Source organism: Trachypithecus francoisi, unplaced genomic scaffold (assembly GCF_009764315.1).
Source record: "Trachypithecus francoisi isolate TF-2019V2 unplaced genomic scaffold, Tfra_2.0 Lachesis_group13, whole genome shotgun sequence".
NCBI lineage: Eukaryota > Metazoa > Chordata > Mammalia > Primates > Cercopithecidae > Trachypithecus > Trachypithecus francoisi.
In genome coordinates, this window is record NW_022681458.1 from 80,615,366 (window position 1) to 80,637,338 (window position 21,973).

Genomic DNA, 21,973 nt, shown 5'->3' on the forward strand with positions numbered 1-21,973 from the left:
CAGCTCTATTTATATTACCACAAATTATGGCTATAGATTTCATCTTATTTCTCTTTGAAATGCTGTCATTGTGTCTTTCCCTTCCTAGGCACGGCAACACATTGAAACGAGTACTACTGGCTGGGTTGGAAGAGTAAGTGTTATCAGTTGTGGGGTTTTATGGATGAGTCAGCTATTCAGCTATTTGATATGCAGCTATTCAAAATTAGGGCTCTAAGTGATACGTTATTAATAGCAATATTAGTTAACTTATTTCTCAAAATATGTAAATGCTCCCTATAAAGATATCTTTTTGTAGAGAATATATAACACACACAGTTGGAAAAAGTAAGGGGACAAGTGAAAAATCAAAATCAGAGCAGACAAAACATAACGCACTCCCGGCAAGTTGTAGCTCCCAGCGAGTTAAAGGGTAACCATGGCTGAAAGTCGGCCAAGGTGTCCAATGTGGTCGTTGACCTCACATTTGAAGTTATGTGCTTTAAAGACAGAAAACATACATTCTGTCCCCATCCTGCACAGATGCCTAAGGAGAGGTGACTACAACCAGCAAAAAAAATTCAGCAGCAACCACAGAGTGCCCACTAAGCACCTGTCTTTGGAGGAAATAATACTCGCGGGCTTATGCTTTATTAGGCATCCAGATGCAGAGCTTTATCCAGGAAAATGTGGTGACCCTTAGGGACTTGTCATGCTTCTCAGTCCCACTGAGTTATATACTCCTTGTACAGAATTACCACCCAGATTGCGATGACCATGGAATATAATGAGTTGATGAAGGAACTCCAGTCATCATGTCGCCTTGCATAGTAGATGAGGAATGAATCTCACTTAATTTTTATGATCACTTCGATTAAGCCCCCTTTAAGAGGGAAATAAAGTGACCCCCAAAATGTAAGGATTTTAAACCTCTTGGATCATAGAGGTGAGGTCCCCAGTCCAAGAAGACAACCCTTTCCAGCTGGGCTTGGAGCTCCGGCAGCATTCACACGTCCTTTTTCTTCAGGCATTGATTGGGCAGAGGGGAGAGGTTTGCCAACATGAAAAGTGGTTTCCTCCATGGCAAGAGACACGCTACACTTCCTCACGACTCTTTGAAAAAAATATGTTTTTTCCTCTCTGTATTTAACCAGACAGATGCCACTTTTCACACATTTCTACTAGGCACAACTCCATCCAGGGGAAACAGGGAAATGTATTAAAAAGATAAGGCTGTGAACACAGGTCTAGAGAGGGGAATGTGTTTCAAAGCTCTGTAATGAGAACACCAAGTGTACCGCACGCCTCAGCTTGCTCCATAAATGAATTCGCTTTGAATCACTAAATAGAAGAGGGAAGCAATTTTCTTCCTTCCCAAAATGGGAGCTGATGAGAGAGGAAACATCGAGGGCGAAGTGAACCAACAATTTTAAAAGACCATCTCCTACCTGCTCTCAAATGTAGCTAGGAAATCAAAATCGTAAACCAACATATTCCTTTCAGGCTGGGATAGACTCTCTTCTACTTAAACTGCATTATGTTCTGAGTACTATATTTTATTGAACTGTAAAAAAACGGAAATTTGTTCTATATTTCTATACAAATATTTTTTATAAATTGTTGATCATATTTAACAAAATGAAAAGGCTTATAATAAAAATATATGAATGTTTTCCTATGAAATATACAACAGACATTCCTTATAGTATGTAGTCCAGAAATGGTTAAATACTAAGTCTGACTTTTGAAAAGAAATATGTGTAAAAACAGGAAAGAAAAATATCCCCAAATTACAAACCACCCCCAACCTGAAACAATAAAAAATAATACGTCTGTTTCAAGAGAGCACATTTGTGACATTGAGGAAATTTACTGCTCCAAACTGAAAGGTTAATGCTATTTTCCAGGTGCTTGCAGCCAGAAGTCATAGTTATCATCCATAGAGAAAAGATGTCTCCAAATCAGCAACAACTTCTATTTATTGTTTTCTACAAGCCTCTTTATATGCATTCTCTCATTTACTGCTCACAAAAATTACCTATGAGTATGGTGTTTTTATTCACATTTTATAGAAAGAGAATTTTCTTTTTGAGGCACTTTAATTTAATTTTAATTTGGCGTATAAATGGAGCATGGATTTTTCAGCATAGGTATTGGAGAGGACTTTCTAAAACTAAAGTTGGTACTGAGATGAGACCTGTGCTTTAATGTTCTTTTGTTTTCTATTATTTTCTAGTTTAGGCCTTCAGAACCTCATTTTACCTCTGATGGTAATAGCTTCTACAAGATCATCAGCAATGAAGAAGGTTACAGACACATTTGTTATTTCCAAATAAATAAAAATGTGAGTATTCTTACATAATTTATTTCATGTTGACCTCTTTTTTTTTTTTTGGAAACCAATTTGAAGTGGAAATCATTTGGTAAGGCTGATCAATGTGTATAAAAATCAGATTAATTTAAACTCCTCAGTGGTGTATTGTGTAACGTGGAATGAGGTGGGGAAACCCAACAAGAAAATCCAAGGTTATTTGAATTCCTGATATAAATGATTTAATCCTCCACTTTGAACAGAGAGAGTGTCAAATCAATCTTTTTTTTTTTTTTTAAACACATTAGAACTGCACATTTATTACAAAAGGAGCCTGGGAAGTCATCGGGATAGAAGCTCTAACCAGCGATTATCTGTGAGTATTGTAACAATTGACAGGATATAAACCTACTTGTCATAATCGTGCCCTCTTTGCCCAGAAGTAGGAAAAAAATCTCCTACAAATAAAGAGTAGTCTTTTTGGAATGTGTTCAATACTTTTTTTCTTTTTAACATACGGAAGCCTTAATGATTTTCACATATGCTTAGCAGATTTGATACCATGCCACCAGGCAGCTCTACCTCTTGCTCTTACCTGCTTTACATTACAAGAGCTGTATCCTCTTTTACTTGAACGTCGTGGAACGCTGAACTAGCAGTCAGGGGCGTCTTGTTAAATTTCAGCTGGCTGTGATTTTTTGGAAGGCTTGGAAAGGCAATTTTATCTGTCCATGTCCCGGCCTTACTCTCTGCAAAATGGAAAGCTTTGCAGAGGCTGCCAACTGCTATATGTGAGTTGGTAGAAAGGGGGGTGTTATTTTTCATTAGATTCTTAGGCCCTTTTATGATTCTTTATTGGTCTAATCGCGGAGGAATTTGGCCGCCGCCCGAAGAAGCTTTTGAAGGCCCTCTTCAGCAGTGGCTCTGCCTCTCTCAGGAACATGGGGCTCCTGCTATCTAGTAGCTTATAAGACAGAAAATAAAGCAATCGGGATCAATGAGTGGGGTCTCAATTTCAGGCTAAGTGTCCAGTCCTACTTTTTGACAGAAGCCTTCTTTTGAATTTTTACTTGTCCCTCTAATTAAGGAAGAAATCCCTGGTTTTACATATTTTAGTCTGTTAAGAACAAGACCTTTCTGTGCAGAGATGACGGAGAAAAATGGCTTCTGGGGGGTGAGGGCCATGGAAGCAATGGTGGAGGGCGGCGGGCACCCGTGCGCGTGCTCGGTGCACACTTAGGCTTGGGGTCTGAGTGTGGTGGATCGCCTCTGACTTCTTAAAAAACACAATTAATATATATTTCATTTTTTTCTCTTCCCAGATACTACATTAGTAATGAATATGAAGGAATGCCAGGAGGAAGGAATCTTTATAAGTAAGAGCTTGACTTGAGTCATTTTAGCTGATGAACAATTTCTGAACTCTATTTTTATTTTTTGCCTTGTCCTAACAAATATTAACCTGGTATTGCTATTGAGCACTTTTTATTCCTTCATAAGTCAATCTACATGTCCACAAAAGAGAATGGCTTTATTCAATGTTTTGCGATATTTCCAAACAATGGGAGGTTTGAGGTTACTATTAATTCATGTATTTATTTCAAGTTAAAAAAAAAAGGGGGGGGGGTCCTGAAGATTGCGTTGGCATTCTGCTGTCTTTGAAACTAGAATATGGCTTTATTCAGTTCCTTCCTTTCACTTATCTTTTCTTCAAGCACTTAATTTCCGTTGTTGGTTTTACAGAATCCAGCTTAGTGACTATACAAAAGTGACATGCCTTAGTTGTGAGCTGAATCCGGAAAGGTGTCAGTACTATTCTGTGTCATTCAGTAAAGATGCGAAGTATTATCAGCTGAGATGCTCCGGTAAGTCTGAGCTCCCCGGGAGGGAGGGCAGTCGCCGCTGTTACTCACTTCCAAGCAGCTCCCTCTGTTCCTTTTGAATCTGAGGAGCTCTTGAAATCACCTAAGTCCCCTTCTCTCCACTCACATTTAAGTAGTGAGCATAAACAATCTTTTCTTCGCCTTATCACTGAGAGACTTGCATAGCTTGCTTTAGACCGAACACATACACACACACACATGCACACACACCCTTGTGTATAACAGAAGCACTTCAGTCTTAAACACATACATATTGTGGAGTTTTAGATGATTATTTTATGCACTCGTCCCTTTCAATGAGAAAATATACGTGGCTGGTGCATGTCACCCAACATGCTCACTGCTCCATCTTCTGTTGCTGTTGCTATTATTAATTACAAATGAAGAAACCCAGGCAAGGAGTGGCCAAATGACTTTTGCAGGTGGTCACACAGCGAGTTACAGGCACAGCAGGATTCAAAACAGGCCTCTGCCTCCCTAGCACTCCCTTTTAAACAGTATGTCAGGTTACTTCTCAAAATGGGAGAAAGGATCTGGATATTCTGGAAAGAACTGTCCACAGCACAAAAATAAATAAATGTTTTCAAACCAGTTATCTGAGTCTTCCCTCACTAGTATATTTTATTATTATGCTTTTCTTTATGGTTCTTTACTATGACTGTTTTTAGCAATTATTTCTTGGGCATGCACTTTATTCTAAGCACTGTGCTAAAAGCTTTATATTCAAGATCTTGTTTAATCTTTAAAAAATCTCTATCAAGTAGGTATTATTATCCTCATTTCCTCGTATGAGGAAATCAAAGCACAGCTCTGCTGTCCTAAGTCACAGAGCCAGTGAGCCAGGATTCATCCCCAGGTATGGGAAGTGCCTTCACTGTGTTTCTAATCCAGTATGAAAATTAATATTATCATCCAAACGCATAAAATTAAAGAGCTCACAAAATAGCTTTTCTATACATTACCTTCCACTCTGCAACTACCACAGTTGGGATAAATAGTGACGATATGGGCTTGTGAGAAAAACACTTTTGCATGCCAGAAAGGAATCGCTTATCCAAGTCAGGCACTATGCAGATGTGCCGCCTGGCTCTGGGACTCCGTGGGAGTGGGGGCAACGGGGGAAAACCCATCCCTCGCTAGGGAGGCTGGCTCCAGGGCTCTGCAGCCCACCTGGGCAGAGCCTGAAAAACCCTGAGAGATCACGGATTTAGAGTGGGGAAGGACGTCAGCTCACATTTTACTTTGCGGATGAATATATTAAGTTCAGAGATGATAATGTGCCCAAGGTGCCTAGCAGGGCACAGATTCATTTCCTACTTCATTCTACTGAGCCCTGTGCCTTTCCAGTAACACTTCTTACTCTCAAATTGCAACTATTTTAAAGAGGGAGGGAGGAGAAACAGCTAACATGTATGAAACTTCTTATCCATTATAATATTTATATGTTCCATCAAAGTTAAATGGTAACAAATGATATTTTTGAAAAGTCATGTATACTATATTTTCCAAAGAAGTATTCATGCAAAATATTTTTCCCCTGGTTGTGTTAACAGGTCCTGGTCTGCCCCTCTATACTCTACACAGCAGTGTGAATGATAAAGGTATTTTTTCATACTTTACTCTTCATTCGTTTTTAAGAAAGTGTGTTGAATAAGACCAACATGTACTTAGCATTGTGTGATTTTCTTTGGCTTTGTGTCTTGACAGTGAGTTGAACACAAACCTTATAACCTGAAGTATGTGTAGTCCGTCAGTGAATTTCATGTTTGCTCATTATTGCACTGTATAATCCACATTTTTCACATTGTAAGGAATGACTGCTGTCTCCTGTGTTTCTTTAGGGCTGAGAGTCCTGGAAGATAATTCAGCTTTGGATAAAATGCTGCAGAATGTCCAGATGCCCTCCAAAAAGCTGGACTTCATTATTTTGAACGAAACAAGTAAGTTAAATTCCTTTGGAACAGTACTTTTCATGGAAACACCAATGCACTCTAACTATAGTAATTTGATCTGAAAATATGTATTTTATGTTATATATAAATCTAATTTAGAAGGTTATTTCTCCGTGAAATGTCTTGTCAAAAGAAATACTAGTTTTACATCCTTTTGTCTTAAAATACAATACCATTCTACATAAAACTTATTCTGTCAAAAGGGAAATGATTTGGAGAACGTGCTCTATCGTTAGTTCACTTTTATCCCATTAGCGACTCTATTATTCTACTAGTAGTAATTGTATGTTTAACTTAATGACATCCTAACGTATTTCACCTTTAACCCAAAGATATCAAGGATATCTGAGATGGTTGTATAAAATAATTCATGTTGGCTATAAAATATTGAAACTTCAGTCTCAGAAGAGAAATTTTGAATTTTTCCAAACCCTCCTGACCTCCCATAGTGTGGTCCCCAGCCTGGTTGTGTAATCATGGATTACATTCAGAGACCAGTAAGAACAATGAGGTTCTTTGAGTAGAAAATCTAGTTATTTATTGTTTGTTTTTCTTTATTTTTTCCACTCAAGGCTAACAGCTTATACGGGAAGGAGGAATCTGTTATACTAGGATTGATTCATTTTAGGCTTTAAAAAAATTTAGGATAATAGAAAAGATTCAACACATCTAATTTTAAATATCAGGAAAAGCACAGGAAAGTATAGCATCCTCATGAAGAACAGTTTAGAGCAGTGCTACTCAAACTGAATGTGCGTGTGAGTCACCTGGGACCTTGTTAACAAGGACATTCTGACCCAGCAGGTCAAGGAAGGTCCAGGATTCTGCATTTGTAATAAGCTTCTAGGTGATGCTAGTGCTACTGACCCTTGAGCCACATGTGAGGGGCAAGAGCTTAGAGTTTTCCAGAGCTAACATTGACAGCCTGGTACAGAAGGCACTGAATACTGAGATGTGATATTCTATTTCAGTCATGAACACTGGGGAACCCCTGCAGGTTTTTAGGTCAGGGAAGCCACATTAGTAGACGGATGACTTGAGACAGGAGGTAAGATGGAGCTGTGGGGATGGGGATGTCCCACTGGGAGGTGGTTATAGCCATTCAAAGTACAGAAAGGAAGGATGAAAGGTAGGTCAGGGAGGAGGGAGCTGGGAAGGCGTGACTCTGTGAATAGAAAGAACCTCCCGAAACTAAAGACTGTACATCTCCAAAAAAGTGGGACTAAAACACCTTCCCATCAACTAATGCCAATTCAAACCAAGCAGAGATCAAATGATGGGTTTTGCATATTCATTAAAAGTATCATGGTCAACTGATAGTTTGGTGTTCTACTGAAATTATAATAGAGACTTAAATTTTGCTCTTATAAGCACATTTAATCAGAAGGCATGACAATAGTCAGCAAAATATAAATTGAAGATAAATCTATCTATATATTTTACTCCCAAATCTTTTTTTCTTTTCAAGTAAAATAATTGTAACAAACATAAACAAAAAGGAAGATAAATGTTAGATAAAAATAGCTCTAGAGATAAGAATTTTTTGCCTACAGTTTAAATCTCCTGAATCTGGAATAATTTTATTTAAATGTGGAAAAACACTTTTATAACTCATCTTTTATTTGGGAGCAAAGGAAACTGACTCATTATTTAGGGACAAATTTTATTAAACTGATGTTAAATCAAGCACAGAGAATGAAACAGACCCGTGGGAGATCATACAGAATGTACGCAACAGTTTGCTCCATATAAACCCGATCTCATTCTGTGAAACACAGAGCTGAAAATGGGAACTCAGATTTGCGGTCTGGGATGGCAATAAGAATTACAAAAATGTTATTAAATCAGAATTCTAAAATAGATTTGGGGCCAACTAAAAATCCTAAACAGCTTCAAGGAAATTCAAGAAGAGGAAAACATTTTGGAGGAAAACTTAGAACATAAGCCATAAACAAACTAGATCAGTAGATCGGATGCCAAAGAACAGAATCATAAAAACAAAACATTAGAAATTCTAAGATGCACTTTTATTTTACTAGGCACCAATGTATTTAATAGATACATTAGAAACAACTTTATGTTTTAACATTAACTAGTATTTTAACCTGAAAGAAAATGTTGTAATAGCTTAAAAATGTGCTGAATCCAAGCAGTTCATTTTCTTTTTCTACTCTCATTTAACAAATTGTTAAACTCTAGAAATGACTTGCTACTGAGGGAGATGAGGAACAAAATCTTGTACTAATAATTTTTCTTACCTCACTAATTAATCTTTCTGTTTGTTTAGAATTTTGGTATCAGATGATCTTGCCTCCCCATTTTGATAAATCCAAGAAATATCCTCTACTATTAGATGTGTAAGTATTCAAGAGAAGGGAGCAACTTAGAAGTATTCAGTCATATATATTTTTCTCAGTGCAGCTTACTGAAAAATGGAGCCAAATGCATCCTTTCCCTCTTCCTGAATCACTGTTTACTATTTCCTCCTTTCATTGTACAGCCACAAAACTCAACCTGTGTTTTCTCACATCTTCTTAATACAGAAGAGAGATACTCCTTTTCTGTCATAATGGCATATAGATTTTCTTTTGTTTTGCTTCTCTGAACTCCAAGGGAATTTCAAAGGATTTCTGCATTTTCATCCTTAACCTCCTGGACATTTTAACAAGTAAGAGATGGGCATTAACAGTCTTTACGGTTCCCTTACCCTAGCTCCCACTGGCTCCCTCATGTTTCTCTTCCTTTAGTTCCTGAAATATTACTGCCGGCTATTTTCTATTCCTTTTTTTGGTGAAGAGAAGTGATAGAGGAGAATGTTCATTATAAAAACTTCAAGTCTTTGAGAAAGTTATGAAGTCAAAAGTCTTTGAACAGTGAATGTGAACTCATATGAATTCCAAGTACGACAGCTTTGTAAAATATTTTTTATAATCATTAGGAATACACCCTACTTTAATTTTTCTAAAATTGCCCTACGGTCACCCATGATGCCATAATGTCAGACTCTTCCTGTCCTGGCTTGCATCATTTCCTATATCAAAACCAAAATGAAACAACACTTGTGCAGGGACCTGCTGAACACCAGGTGCTTGGCATCATTTGCCTCATTCACACAACAAGCCCATGTAGTCAGTTCTGTTGTTCCATTATACGGAAAAGACATCGAAGTCTCTGTTGTTACTAGCAAGAAAAAAAAAAAGTGGGGAGAGGAAGGGAGGACACAGATACCAGTATCAGACACAACTTTGATGCACTATATTCACAGTTTCATGAAAACCAAACATAAAGGAAGGAAAAGACAGGTATTTTAAAATTCCAGATGCACTATCTGATTTCTTTTCAAGTAAAATAATTGTAGCAAATGAAGTCAGTTCATTCATGACACTAATTTGTTTTAGGCTTCGGCTCCAATGCTAAAAAAGCGTCCTTTAGAGTGATATTTTTATCTTCTTTGACTTCCTAGTAAGTAATGATTTGATCTCCATTAGAAAAGGTTTTTAAAAATGCTAAATTTAATACATATTTCTTTTCAGTTATTTTCCTTTTCCTCTTTTAAGATCTATATTTTTTTTCTACTTTAAAAATAATCTTGTTTAATCTTGGGGTTAAAAAAGCTAATGAAAGCTAATATTAAGGCAAACTCTTAATCTACCAAATTTAATATAATTGAGAGGAGAAAGACATTTCACATGTTGCGAAAAAATGTTTGCTTGTTCAAGAAATGCATAAATGCATTTTCCTGTTTAAAGTTAGAATGTTATAGTATTTTGTTTAAAGTTCTTTTGACTGACATCCCTAAGTAGAAGGAAAACATTAGCAAAGGCATGTAAGCAGGACTTGTCCTATCCTGTGTGGGGGACAGTGAGCAGATGAGTGGAGAGATGGGCTGGGGAGGGAATAAGTTATTGGAGAGTATCCATGTCCAGGAGTCGTGTAGATGGTGCAAAGATGACATATTTAAATGAATTGAAATGAGCTATAAGGAGCTCCTCTTGATTAACAAGCAGAAAAGAGAGCACTTTACAGAACTTTACAGAGATTGTGCACACAGCTCTGTGTAGGGTAGTTGTAGCCTGTGAAGATTGCAGATACAAGGGAGTTAAACTTGCTGGTAAATAGAATGCCCAATGACATGCCCGTTTTCCAATGCAACCTGTTTCTTCCTCTGAAGTTTTAAATATTAGCATTCATTCTTACTGCAATCCATTCCACAATGATTTACAGTCATTGTGAGCAAGACTGTGCTGGGTGCAATGGGAAATGCAAAGTATATGATGCAGAAGTCAAGTCCTAAAAGAAGGAAATAAACTTGTAGTCCAGGAGTATTTGTAAGCTGAGATGGAAAGATATCCAAAGCTGTATTTATTGTTGTCATCATCATTTTTTTTTTAATAACACAACTCCCCTTTCTTAACTATTAGAGAAATTATTTCTTTAATTTCCAAGATTATGTTAATACTTTTTAAATGTTGGCCTATGAAGTCTGTGTTTGATAACTATCTTCAAAGACAAAACTGACAAGTATCTTTGAAGGAAATACACAACCATGGTAGTTGTATTGCTAAGTTTTAGAGGACTCATTCTGGACACCCCATAGGCTGGCACAGTTTCAGGCTTATGATTGGGAAGGATGCACACTTCTTGTTCACGGGGAAGAGAAATGTAAGCATTCCTCATTTGATTCAGGAAAACCATGAAAGCTAACAATTTGGTATTTTTCATAGGTATGCAGGCCCGTGTAGTCAAAAAGCAGACGCTGTCTTCAGACTCAACTGGGCCACTTACCTTGCAAGCACAGAAAACATTATAGTAGCTAGCTTTGATGGCAGAGGAAGTGGTTACCAAGGAGATAAGATCATGCATGCAATCAACAGAAGACTGGGAACATTTGAAGTTGAAGATCAAATTGAAGCAGCCAGGTGAGTGACTAGGAGATGAAGTCAAAGGTCATCTGATTTTTTTTGCCCTTTAAAATTTACATTTTAAAGCTGTAAAGTGTAAATAATTTAAAGTGTTCTGGGATGAATTTATAATCTTTTATCTTTACGGTAGGTTTTAGTGAAGATGTTATGTTTAGATAAAAATATATTACATTATAGATTTATATGAAGTTAAAAAAAAAAAAAGCATTTCCTAAATTCATCTCTGTATGAGACTCTAGAAAGGGAGTTGGCATATGTCCTACCACCTTCTAAGAACAGAAACTCAAAATTCATCAGACTCGGGGACAAACTGAGGGATAAATGTACCCTAGTAAACATCTGACTAAATAAGCCAAGCCCATTCCTTCACAGTCAAGAATAAAGAGAGGACTACAGTGTACATTTACATCACAGGCAGTGACAACTATGAAGTCCTAGGAGAAGCTCCTACAGTCTGGATGAGGGTGGCTCTGCTATTTTGGGAAAATTGTGGAGCACAGCCATCATCAGTCGTATGTATAAGGGCTCTGATAAGTATGAACCACATCTCATTCTTGTGCTCTTCACTTATGGGACTATAAACAGATGTGATCTGGCTCAAGAGATGTTAACAATGAATGATGGTTACTCATAATATGCATGTTACATGGGAAGTGCTTTACCTGCAGGCATTGTCGCTGAAGCCCTGAGAGGTGGGTTTTCTTACCCCCATATTTTCATTAAATAAATGGAGACTGTTAGGTTTGGTACCTTGCTAAGGTGAATCAGGATTTGAAGCCAGTCTCATTCCAACTCTTATATTTAATTACATTCAACTGGTATGTGGGAAATGTAACTTTGAGTTTCTATAACCAACAGCATGGATGTCTGGGGAAGCATAATTGGAAGGGTGGTTGAAAATGATGTTATGAAATCATAGACTAGGAAATGCAGAAGGATCCATGAATGATTAAATAGATGGAGAGAGGAGATGACGACAATTTATTAGGGATTCCTGAGTGAGAGAAATTCTCTTTTACTAAAGTTAATGATTAGTTATTTTCCTTAACAATTAAAAAATAGAGATTTAGAATAAACAGGGTATGTTTGTTCAAGAATGAGGCTTTGATATTTTAAAAATAAACTTGTATCTATCCAGATTGCTCCTCTGTGAGAGAGGGCATAGTTTCCAGGGCCTCTCAAATCTGACTAACAAAAGCCCTAAAATTACAAAATTGAGGATCTGCTATATACAACCCCAATTAAATAAGTAATGAGAAATAGTGTGTTTATACAGTGGAACACACTATTGCAGCAACTACAAAGAGCTAAGCATAACAACATGGATGAATCGCATATACTGTTGAATGAAAGAAGCCGGACACAAAAGTGTACATTCTACAAGATCTAATTTATGTAAAGATAAAAACCAGGCAAAAAAGTTCAGTGAAATTTTTATGGAATTCAATAAAAGAAAAACGTTTCCTTTTGTCCCTTTGCAAAGAGGGAAATGCCTTAGAGGCTTCTGATAACATGCACAGGCCATGATTTCAAGGATACATTCACTTTGTAAAGGTTGATCAATTTATACACAAATGATCTGGTGCACATTGCTGTATGTCTGCCTCCTTCAATTTTACAAAGTTTACATGGAAAAGATGAGTTGAAAACGGTTTTAATTTTTTTCTAACACTGCTTAACTTAGGGCAACCTAGGACATATATCATTACGTGAAAACACAAAGACTCTCAAAATCAAGATAGGTTAATGCAAAGGTCTGCAACCATCCACAATGCAAAAAATTTAAGTTTCATTTATCAGGTATTTTTAAGTAAAAAAAAATTTCTTTTGATGTCAGGCTAATATTAAGAAATAGGTGCATAAGACATTTTTCTTATTTCTTTACCTGGATTCCAATTCTGAACACAGTTTAGTGGCAAAGAAGACTTCTTAATCCATCAAGGAAAAATTTATTTCTATTGAGTGCGTGGTGCCTAGCTAACTAATCAACACCCAGCATAAGAAGGGATTTACTTAGAGAATGGTGTTTAAGTTCTCAGGTAGGGGGCGCAGAGACATTTCTAAGCCCTACTCACAAGTTTTTTGTGCCCTTATCTTTCTCCATTGCAGGGGCAGACTCTCCCAAACTGAAAAACATCTGGAGAGATTTAAATTCAATTATGTAAAGAAAAGTGCATCTGGGCTGCAAATTTTTGTATAAAGCTGTGAAAAAAACTGCCAGGATTTGTTTTCTGTGAATCGTACACACACACACACACACACAATTTTTATGAACAACGAAAGTAAACCATGTTCATCTGGATCTTAGGTTAAAATGATAGATATTTATCTCGGGTGTTTATTTGATTACTGGCAGCAATTTTTAGTCTCAAATAGAATGAAGCAGAGAACAAATGGCAGGGTTTCACATTTGTGCCTTATCTAAGTTTTCTATACACAATGCAGTACTGATCTGTGGACTTTTTCCATGTGTTTTAGACAATTTTCAAAAATGGGATTTGTGGACAACAAACGAATTGCAATTTGGGGCTGGGTGAGTAGTTGACTGATGAATCTGTATGCATTCGTTGGTGAATATCACTCAGAGTAGGCTAATTTATCTTTCGTATATGCAGATTTGGAGGTGAAAATCACATCTATCAAGTCTTAGGTCTCTGGGCAGTAACCCTGCAGAATCTCCACTGAGTCAGGCTTACACCTTTGTTTATTATGATGAGCGAGGGAGGTGAGGTAGAAAGAGCAAGAAGGAAGGAGTGAAAGGGAGGGAAGAGGGAAGGGAAAGAAGGAAGGAGACTTTTTCTTATGCATCAGTCAGTAAAGATTTCATGTTATTGTTTTTAAATATTCTATAATTGGTACCACCCAGTCACTAGGGTCAGCAAATTTTCCATATTTTCCCCCGTATACCTACCAAGAAAGGGATCAGGGCTCTGAAAGTGTAGTCTTTAAAGATACTGTCCAATTAAGGCCAATTTAAGCCTCCTATACCATGCTTTTTATCTCTAAAGAGGCACAGTATATAAAGATGTGAGAAATGTGGAAACTGCGATTCGCTTACCATATGTCCTTATTCTTTTACCTCCATAAAAATAACTGTTTCCATTCCTTAGTCATATGGAGGGTACGTAACCTCAATGGTCCTGGGATCGGGAAGCGGCGTGTTCAAGTGTGGAATAGCCGTGGCGCCTGTATCCCGGTGGGAGTACTATGGTATGTAATTGCTGCCAGGTACAAAGAGATACGGAGTGTTGACCTCAAAATGCCAGTAACAAAGCCATTCCTTTCTGAGTTTCAGTGTTTTTACAGCGAATAATAGACTGATTCATCTTAGAGGTTCTTTTTGGATACCTATAATAAGATGATCTCATTTATTCTGCTATTGTGCAAAGCTGGGTGGTATATTTTATTACACATTTGGTTTTTTATCAACAAATTCTGTTTTCCAAATTTCAAAACAGCCCCAATGCTACATTTCTACATATAAATCGTTCCTTATCTTTACTCTCATTTGATTCTTGGGTTTCACATATTAGCAGAGTGAGAGAAGTGTGTATCTCTTTCCCTTCAATTAAATGTCAAATATAAGTAGGGCATTGGATGGGAAGAGGAGAGGAGAAACAGTGGAAATACCTATCGGAGGGTTGGTTTCTTTTTTTCACTATCTCTTAATAGGTGAAAGCTACTCTAGAATATGCTGTTTGTCATTGAGAGACTATTATTTTGCAAGGCATCATACACCTCTAAGACTGCAATTCTCAAAGGGGAGGGAGTAAGCAATGGAAGATGAGGGAGGAGGGAAGAGTCAGGGGTGGTAAGGAGATGAATGATTTCCCTGCACCTCTTCTGACCCCAAGTCTTCTGTCTAGTGTAAGAAAAGAATGGTTGATGATGAATAGCTCATTAAATATTTTATATCCAGAAATATGGTAGTACCCAGAGGAAAAGACTCTTAAAGTCTCTCCCAGTCAAGATAAACCAATGTAGAAATACATTTCTATCTTTCTGTTAAGAAGATTGGAGGGCATAGTTATAATTTTATCTACACACAATGAATTTGTTTTCATAATATTTCTCTGCTTGATATTAATTGTTCTGTTGGATGGCTTGTTTTTGGAGACCTCTAGTGGTCAATAAAATAATGGAGTAAATCTTTGTAAGTTTAAAAATATGAAATGAGAAGAAAACTTCATTTAATGTATATAGACCAACATAATACATAGGAATTGTCTGGAGTTCTTATATATGTGTAAATTTAAACAATTTTATTCAAAGATGGGACAAAAGGAATATGTAAATGGTGTTTTAAGGCATATTTTTTAAAAGTTTACAATTGCATTGTGCAGTATTTTTTAAATGTTATTTTTAAAATTTCAGATCTTCTTATACACGTAAACCTGGTTAGCATAAATAAGAAAGGAGTATTGTGTTCTATGACAAGCAGGATTAAAGTCTGCAGCTACCTAGAGGAAAATGTGTTTTGCCCTTAAAGGTCATTTTTCCCCATCTAACATACAGCCTGAGATATTAATATTTAAATACTAAATTTAAAAAAGATACAAGCATTTTATGAAGATCTTATATTTTAAAGTATCTTTTAAAATATTCTATTTTTATATTAGTGTCCTTTAAGTATATAAAATTACATATAGTCGGTTTTCATGTTAATCAAAATGATAAAATATCACTGTTAGTAATTTTGGAGGAAAATATTTTGACTTTCAGAGAAATGGCATAAAGTATACATATGGAGCAACTAACACTCATTAGTGTAGTTTCTAATCTACAATACCAGTCATTCAAAAAGTGTTAGAATGTTGAATTTAGATAATATACCTATTTTTAAAATTAATGAAATTGGCTTTGAAATGCTTGTAAATTATAGTGAAATTCAAGCCATTAACCTATACAGCACAATGGCAAGATAAAATTCTTAGACTTTTTAGCTGTAATCTGGTCACTTAAGGAGGCAGTTTTCAAAGCAGTTATGTCAGGTTTTTAAAGTTTATTGCAATTTGGCCTCAATAAATTTTTTTTTTTACTGATATTTTAGGCCAAATATATATAATGTATCATTTAATTTTTTTTAAATCAGGCAAAATATGTTTAACTATCCAAAATAACCAAACCAATTATGCAACCTGTTTTTCAACCATATTTATAGATAAAAGAGCTTATGTCATTTCAGCAGACAGATATTAATGTAATCTGTTTCACAATGCTCAACTGTTATACCACAAAAATTGAGGCTTCACCACAAAATGAGAGAAAACAAATGTTTAACTTGCATTATGATGGAGTAGCTGAGCCAATGTGGGGATACATAGCAAATAAATGATAACTGAATTATTTCTTTTTATTATAGTGAATTGTAGCCTGACCCCCAAAATAAAATATGATTTACATCAGCAACTAGTAATTGAACATTGTTAGGGGTCTCCAAAAGGAAATAGATGATCATAAATCAGGGCACATACTTGTATTATAACCAAAAAATTTCAACACAATTGAGGCATTAAGTGACTGACTTCCTAACTAAAATTCCTTGAGAGGGTCATATGATAATGTTAAGATCCCTTACCCCTTAGCACTTCACATTTGACTTTCCTGTAGGTGGATTATTGATTGGATTTTAGATCATCTGGTTTGATCTCCCTTTGCCCCACTGTAAGGGGAAAGTGAGAATGGGTTAGGGCTCAGTGTGGAAAGGTATGAGTACACAGGGAGCTGGGAATTAGAATCTCTGGCTATATGAGCAAGGCAAGTAAAAAATTACCTCCCATAAGCTGCTTTAGCCACCCTTTTCCTTCTTCATAACCACACAGAGATACTTCTGAGAGTAACTCTATATTCCTATACATGAGTGAAGACATATGGAAACACTGAAGTGGCCCATTAAAAGCAAGAAAAGTTGTTATTGTATGAATTAAACTTTTTTTTCTTTCACAGATTCAGTGTACACAGAACGTTACATGGGTCTCCCAACTCCAGAAGACAACCTTGACCATTACAGGGTAAGAGATGAGGACCTATGCCTATTTTATAACCTATTTATAAGTGGTTTAAGAACCTTCTTAAGTATATCTATTCTAGAAAATATATATTTTTATTTCCAATAAAATTCTTGTTAAAAAGAAATAACACAGGTGGTTTAGAGATACTCCAATAGCTTCCCCTACTATATTCTGCATAATTACAGTCTTTATCGTATGCTATATAGGTCACAATATGCATTCATTTAGAAATACAAAGCAACATCAGATAATTACTTTAATTATAAAATTCCAGTTTAGAAAATCTATTAGAAATTCAACGTATTCCTTTAGAGCCCAGAAGACTCTCTAAACCTTTAGCTATATATTGAAATTTCTTACAGTATTATCATAAGATGTATATATGAGACTATAATTTTCTTACTCAGAGCCAATTATGTACGGTTTTGTTCACACAAGATTTAAGTAAAGCAGGTGAGAGGTAGGTACAGTTGGGCAGTACCCTTAAAAAGCCCTAAACCTAAATCACTGAATAGCATCCAACAGGCTGGTTGCCTGATGGGAGAACCAGTGGGCAGGTTGCTCTGCAGATGGGCTATAGCATTTAAAATATGGTGTGGGTGCAACTATCATTGACAGCCCCCATGTGCTAGTGTGGATGCCACGGCAAAGCCAGAGCATTGTCTTTGGTGCCACATTGATGCAGCTGGAAGTGCTAGCATAAGTACTAGGGACCCTTCTGGCACTTTGATCATTCCAAAACTTTGCTGATTCTGTTTGTCATGTTAGGTTGGAAAAAAATTGTTTTAAAACCCTGAAACTTACAGCTGACAAGGTAAATCATCTATGATGTTTACATTTTCCAAAGAATGTTCACAATTTTTCCCAAGACAGTGAATTAAAGAGAAAGAAAAACAGTAAGAATAACTTAAGAACACAATTTCTTCTCATCTGTGTCATGACTTCATATTAATACATTGCTCTGAGCAATATCCGTATGTTTTTGTAAGATGTCATCACTATTACTATGGATGCTGAAGTCATCTGATCAAAACACAGTAAAACTCAAAAGTTTCCAGTTTTGCAAGACAAGTATAGACAATTTAGTTTTACCAATTACTTTCAGCTTAATGAGTAACGGGTGTGTGTGTGGTGTGTGTGTGTGTGTGTGCGTGTGTGCAGGGAGCTGTGATAGCAATGTTTTTGTGTTAGTGGCTATATGACAGTTTTCCTGTCTGTTTATCAGTTAAGACAGAAAAGTAACAATCTGCAAAGTGAGATGCACAGATCATCTACCCCTACAAAAAAGTCCCATAATTACATTGTCCCCATTTCTGCTAAGGGTCACATTTAATACTTAGGGCTCAATTCTTCCCATTCTTTCTCCTCCACTTCCCATAAGCTGCTTTAGACACTCATTTCCTTCTTTGTAACCACATTGCTATTGTCATATAACCTATCTCCTTTTATAACAATAACCCGATTTGTCTCCCCTTATCCTGTCTTCTCACACTCCAGTCTATTGCGCACAGAGCTGGGAGATTGACTCCCACCCACAACATGTTCATGGTTCCTTCTTGTGTACTCAACTAAGCCCGGTCCTCACTCTTTACCAGGTGTTCGGCACCCTTCCTACGGTAGCCCACTTTGTCTGGAATGCTTGCTGTTCTCTGAATGTTTCTGTGGCTTTCCCTTTTGTGCCTTTGCCCTCTGCTCCTTCCACCTGGAGTGTCATTTCCCCTCCATCTCCACCCACTCAGAAACTTATACAGCCCTCTCAGTGGAGTAGCATCGTCTTTTGAATCCCCTTTTGATAGTTTCCTTGTATATCTCTGAATCCTCAATTTTATTCCACCTTGAACTGATAGGTATCTTGTACTGCATTTTCCCCTCTTCAGTACTGTTAGCTCTTCAAGGTGTACAAGCTATTCAACATTGTATTCTTTGCTTTCCCCTTTAGGGAGTATAAACCCTCAAACCTTTCCTGATTTAACTTAAACACTTTTTGAAGGGAAACATTGTTATACAAGAATTTCTTCATTGCGGCTTTCATTTTCCAATTCAAATTTTCTTGTTAACGACCCAACCAGACTACTTAAATTTGATTGTCAAAGAGTTTTCTCCTTGAAAATACTGAAAGTTCCTGAAACATTAGAGGTGAAACTGCCTAGGATCCCAACCCCTCACTTGAACATGGTGGATGATGAATCCAAAACGTCCTTTTAAAAAGTTATATTCTAAAAAGTGGAGGCTGGAAGCACAAGATCAAGCCCTAACCCTCACATCTAAGGAGGTTCATGGTACCTACCCTACTTCCTCAAAGAACATCAGCCAATGGGGTATTTCCCCTTCAACCAGCCCTCCCTATATAATGAGATAGGATAATTAGTTGTAGTCTGCCATTTCAACCTGCATAAATTTCCAGTCTTTCCTATAGACTCCTCGTTCTCACATAGATCCCCCTCTTCTCCAGCTCTACCCCCCACTGCGGTGGCCATTTCCATCTCCCCCTTTAGGTGTTCGCTGCATGAGGTAGTTATGTAAATAGAAGTCACTTCCTCCTGCCAATGGCAACACACGCACACTGGGTGCACAAAGTCACTCTTTCACTTCACTGCACAGATGGCACCCGAGGACTGTTTAATCCTTCCACGCCAGGAGTCGGGTTTTCTTGGCACAAAATTCATTGCTGGCAATGGACACATTAAAACTGCCAGTACCAGGGAGCTAAAGGTTCCCAATGTGTTACTAAGAGGAATTATTTGGGAGGGCGATAGTTAAGGTGGGCAGGATACAAGTGAGGCAAATGCACTAACTGAATTGTCTCCACCGTGGTAAGTTGCTTCCTCCGAAATGTGGAGAACTGAATCTATGTGGAGAACTGAATCTAAGTGCCTATTTTTGGTGCACAGCAGGCTTTAGAATAAAGCTGCCCTCCTTTGTTTTTTAAATGAGCCTGTGCTTTTGTCTCTGGCAGGAATACATTCAAAGATTCTATTTTCCTCCAAGGCCCCAGCTGCCCCTCTGGACCCCATCTTTTACTTTTCTTTCCCAGGTTGTTTTTCTTTTCTCCTCTCTCTCTCGCTCACTCCCTCTCTCTCCCTCTCTCTCCCTCTCTCTCCTTCTCTCCCTTTCTGTCTTCCTCCCATCCTTTTTGAAAAGACAAAGGAGACAATTCCTTAGAGGATTTCACCACCCTGTGCATTTCAGTGGATCAGAAGGAAATATTTTTAAAGCGGTTCACATTTAGTCTGGATCAGTGACTCTTTTCAGTACACTAAGGATTAGGAATGACCAAAGTGTGTAACAAGTAAGGCCTTGATCTTTGTCCATGTTTTCAGCTAAAGAGCCACTGATACGGTGGCCAGAATTACAGCCTCCGGAAGAAAACGCAGTTTTTAATAAAACTCAAATAAGAAAAGGATTTATTATTAGGTGATTGTTGGTCTGGATTTGGAAGAATTTAGAGAAATCCACATCACCAAGAGAAGCACATCACGTGAAATCAAAGTCCTCACCATTGAGGAAAGGGAATTAGAAGAGCCATTTGCATACATGAATGGAACAGGCGGGGATGCCATGTGAAGTTGTTCAGCCTGTGCCCTGCTGAAAGCCAGACCACACTCCATTTTCTAAGGCACACACCTCCAGGGCTGTGTCAAACCAGATGGAGCACCCTTTCTGATTCTTTCAAAGCTGCCATGTGGATTAGGGGACCCTGAGACTAAGGCTTAGACCCAATGCAGGCTTAGACCTTATGCAGATCACAAACAGTGACTCCATAAGACTCTTTTTGGAGATAATCATCCACCTACTGGCAAGAGGCAAGGGAGAAGCACTTTCAAACGATATCCAGATCTCAAAGAGGAAAGGAGATGTTCATCCCCCCTTATCTCAAGGAGCTGATACCAGAAGCTCTAAATGGGCAGCTAAAGTGGAGGGGTGACAAATCTGAGCTAAAGGGCAGTATAGCTCTATGGAAACATCTTTTCTGCAATGTGTCTCAGTCCACAGCAGACAGATATGGTGACAGATTTGAGCAAAGGAATCAGATCCAAAGAGGCAACCCTCACAACCAATGTCAATCAGCAGACAGCAGCTGTAGCCACACCTTGCGGAGTGGGCTCCTAACAGGGAGGAATGGTCTCTCACGTGGTCAGTCACAGGTCTTTTAGTCAAACTTGTAAAAAATATTAACACGTGGTAGACTTTCATTCACCTATTCAAGGTGCCTGGCGTTTTAATCATTCAGAAGTTTATTCCTTGTCAGTTAGAAAAAACAGTATTTTGGGAGCAAAATAAAAGAGAGTAGGAAATAAAAGATGAATTTGAATATGACAAAGTAGCCAATATGTATGAAAAAGACTTGTGGTTTTCCAATTGTGACTATGAAGCCCCAGGAATTCTATACCTTAGGAGCATATAGGAAGGGGAAGGGGAGTGGCTGAGAAGTTAGGGTTTCCCCTTCTCCGCTCCCTAGCCAGAGGGGATCTAGTTTCACTTATTTCATTCATGTTTTCATTCATTATTAAGTGCTTCTGTGGCAAGTCATCATTGTAAGCTCTTTACATGGGTTATCAGGTTTAGTCTCCTCCAGATCCTCCAAGATAAGTACTGTGTTTCTATTTTACTGACACAGAAACTGAGGCACAAAGATGTTATGCAACATATTGATATTGAGGGTTAGAAAAGGGAGAGAGAGCACTAATCTGAATCATTAGAGAAAGATTTCAGAAGATGGGGAGGATGAGCATGATGTTCTCAATAGGTTACATATTGGGGGGAGGCAGATCAGCACAGTAGACAAATGAATAGCAGGAAGAGTGGTTTTCTGGCGATGTGTGAAGCAGGTCCAATGAACTGAGGGATAACAGAAGAAGGGCTCTGAGAAGAGCAAGCCAAATGCTGGCCAAGAAGGCAGGACATAAGCCTGGGG

The 21,973-nt window shown here is 37.6% G+C and overlaps 1 protein-coding gene across 3 annotated transcripts in view; it reads left to right on the forward strand.

Annotated features, from left to right (window-relative positions):
• DPP4 (dipeptidyl peptidase 4) overlaps positions 1-21,973 on the forward strand; it is an 85,368-nt gene that overhangs the window by 54,761 nt on the left and 8,634 nt on the right. For 2 of the 3 annotated variants that reach the window (XM_033231300.1, XM_033231301.1), the window contains exons 12-23: positions 89-133; positions 2,216-2,323; positions 2,599-2,666; positions 3,613-3,666; positions 4,034-4,155; positions 5,727-5,774; positions 6,015-6,113; positions 8,413-8,482; positions 10,850-11,044; positions 13,526-13,580; positions 14,158-14,257; positions 16,994-17,058. In XM_033231300.1, the coding sequence (XP_033087191.1) occupies positions 89-133; positions 2,216-2,323; positions 2,599-2,666; positions 3,613-3,666; positions 4,034-4,155; positions 5,727-5,774; positions 6,015-6,113; positions 8,413-8,482; positions 10,850-11,044; positions 13,526-13,580; positions 14,158-14,257; positions 16,994-17,058 (1,029 nt within the window). The remainder of the gene's footprint in view (positions 1-88; positions 134-2,215; positions 2,324-2,598; positions 2,667-3,612; positions 3,667-4,033; positions 4,156-5,726; positions 5,775-6,014; positions 6,114-8,412; positions 8,483-10,849; positions 11,045-13,525; positions 13,581-14,157; positions 14,258-16,993; positions 17,059-21,973) is intronic. The other variant, XR_004441738.1, reaches the window with a different exon arrangement.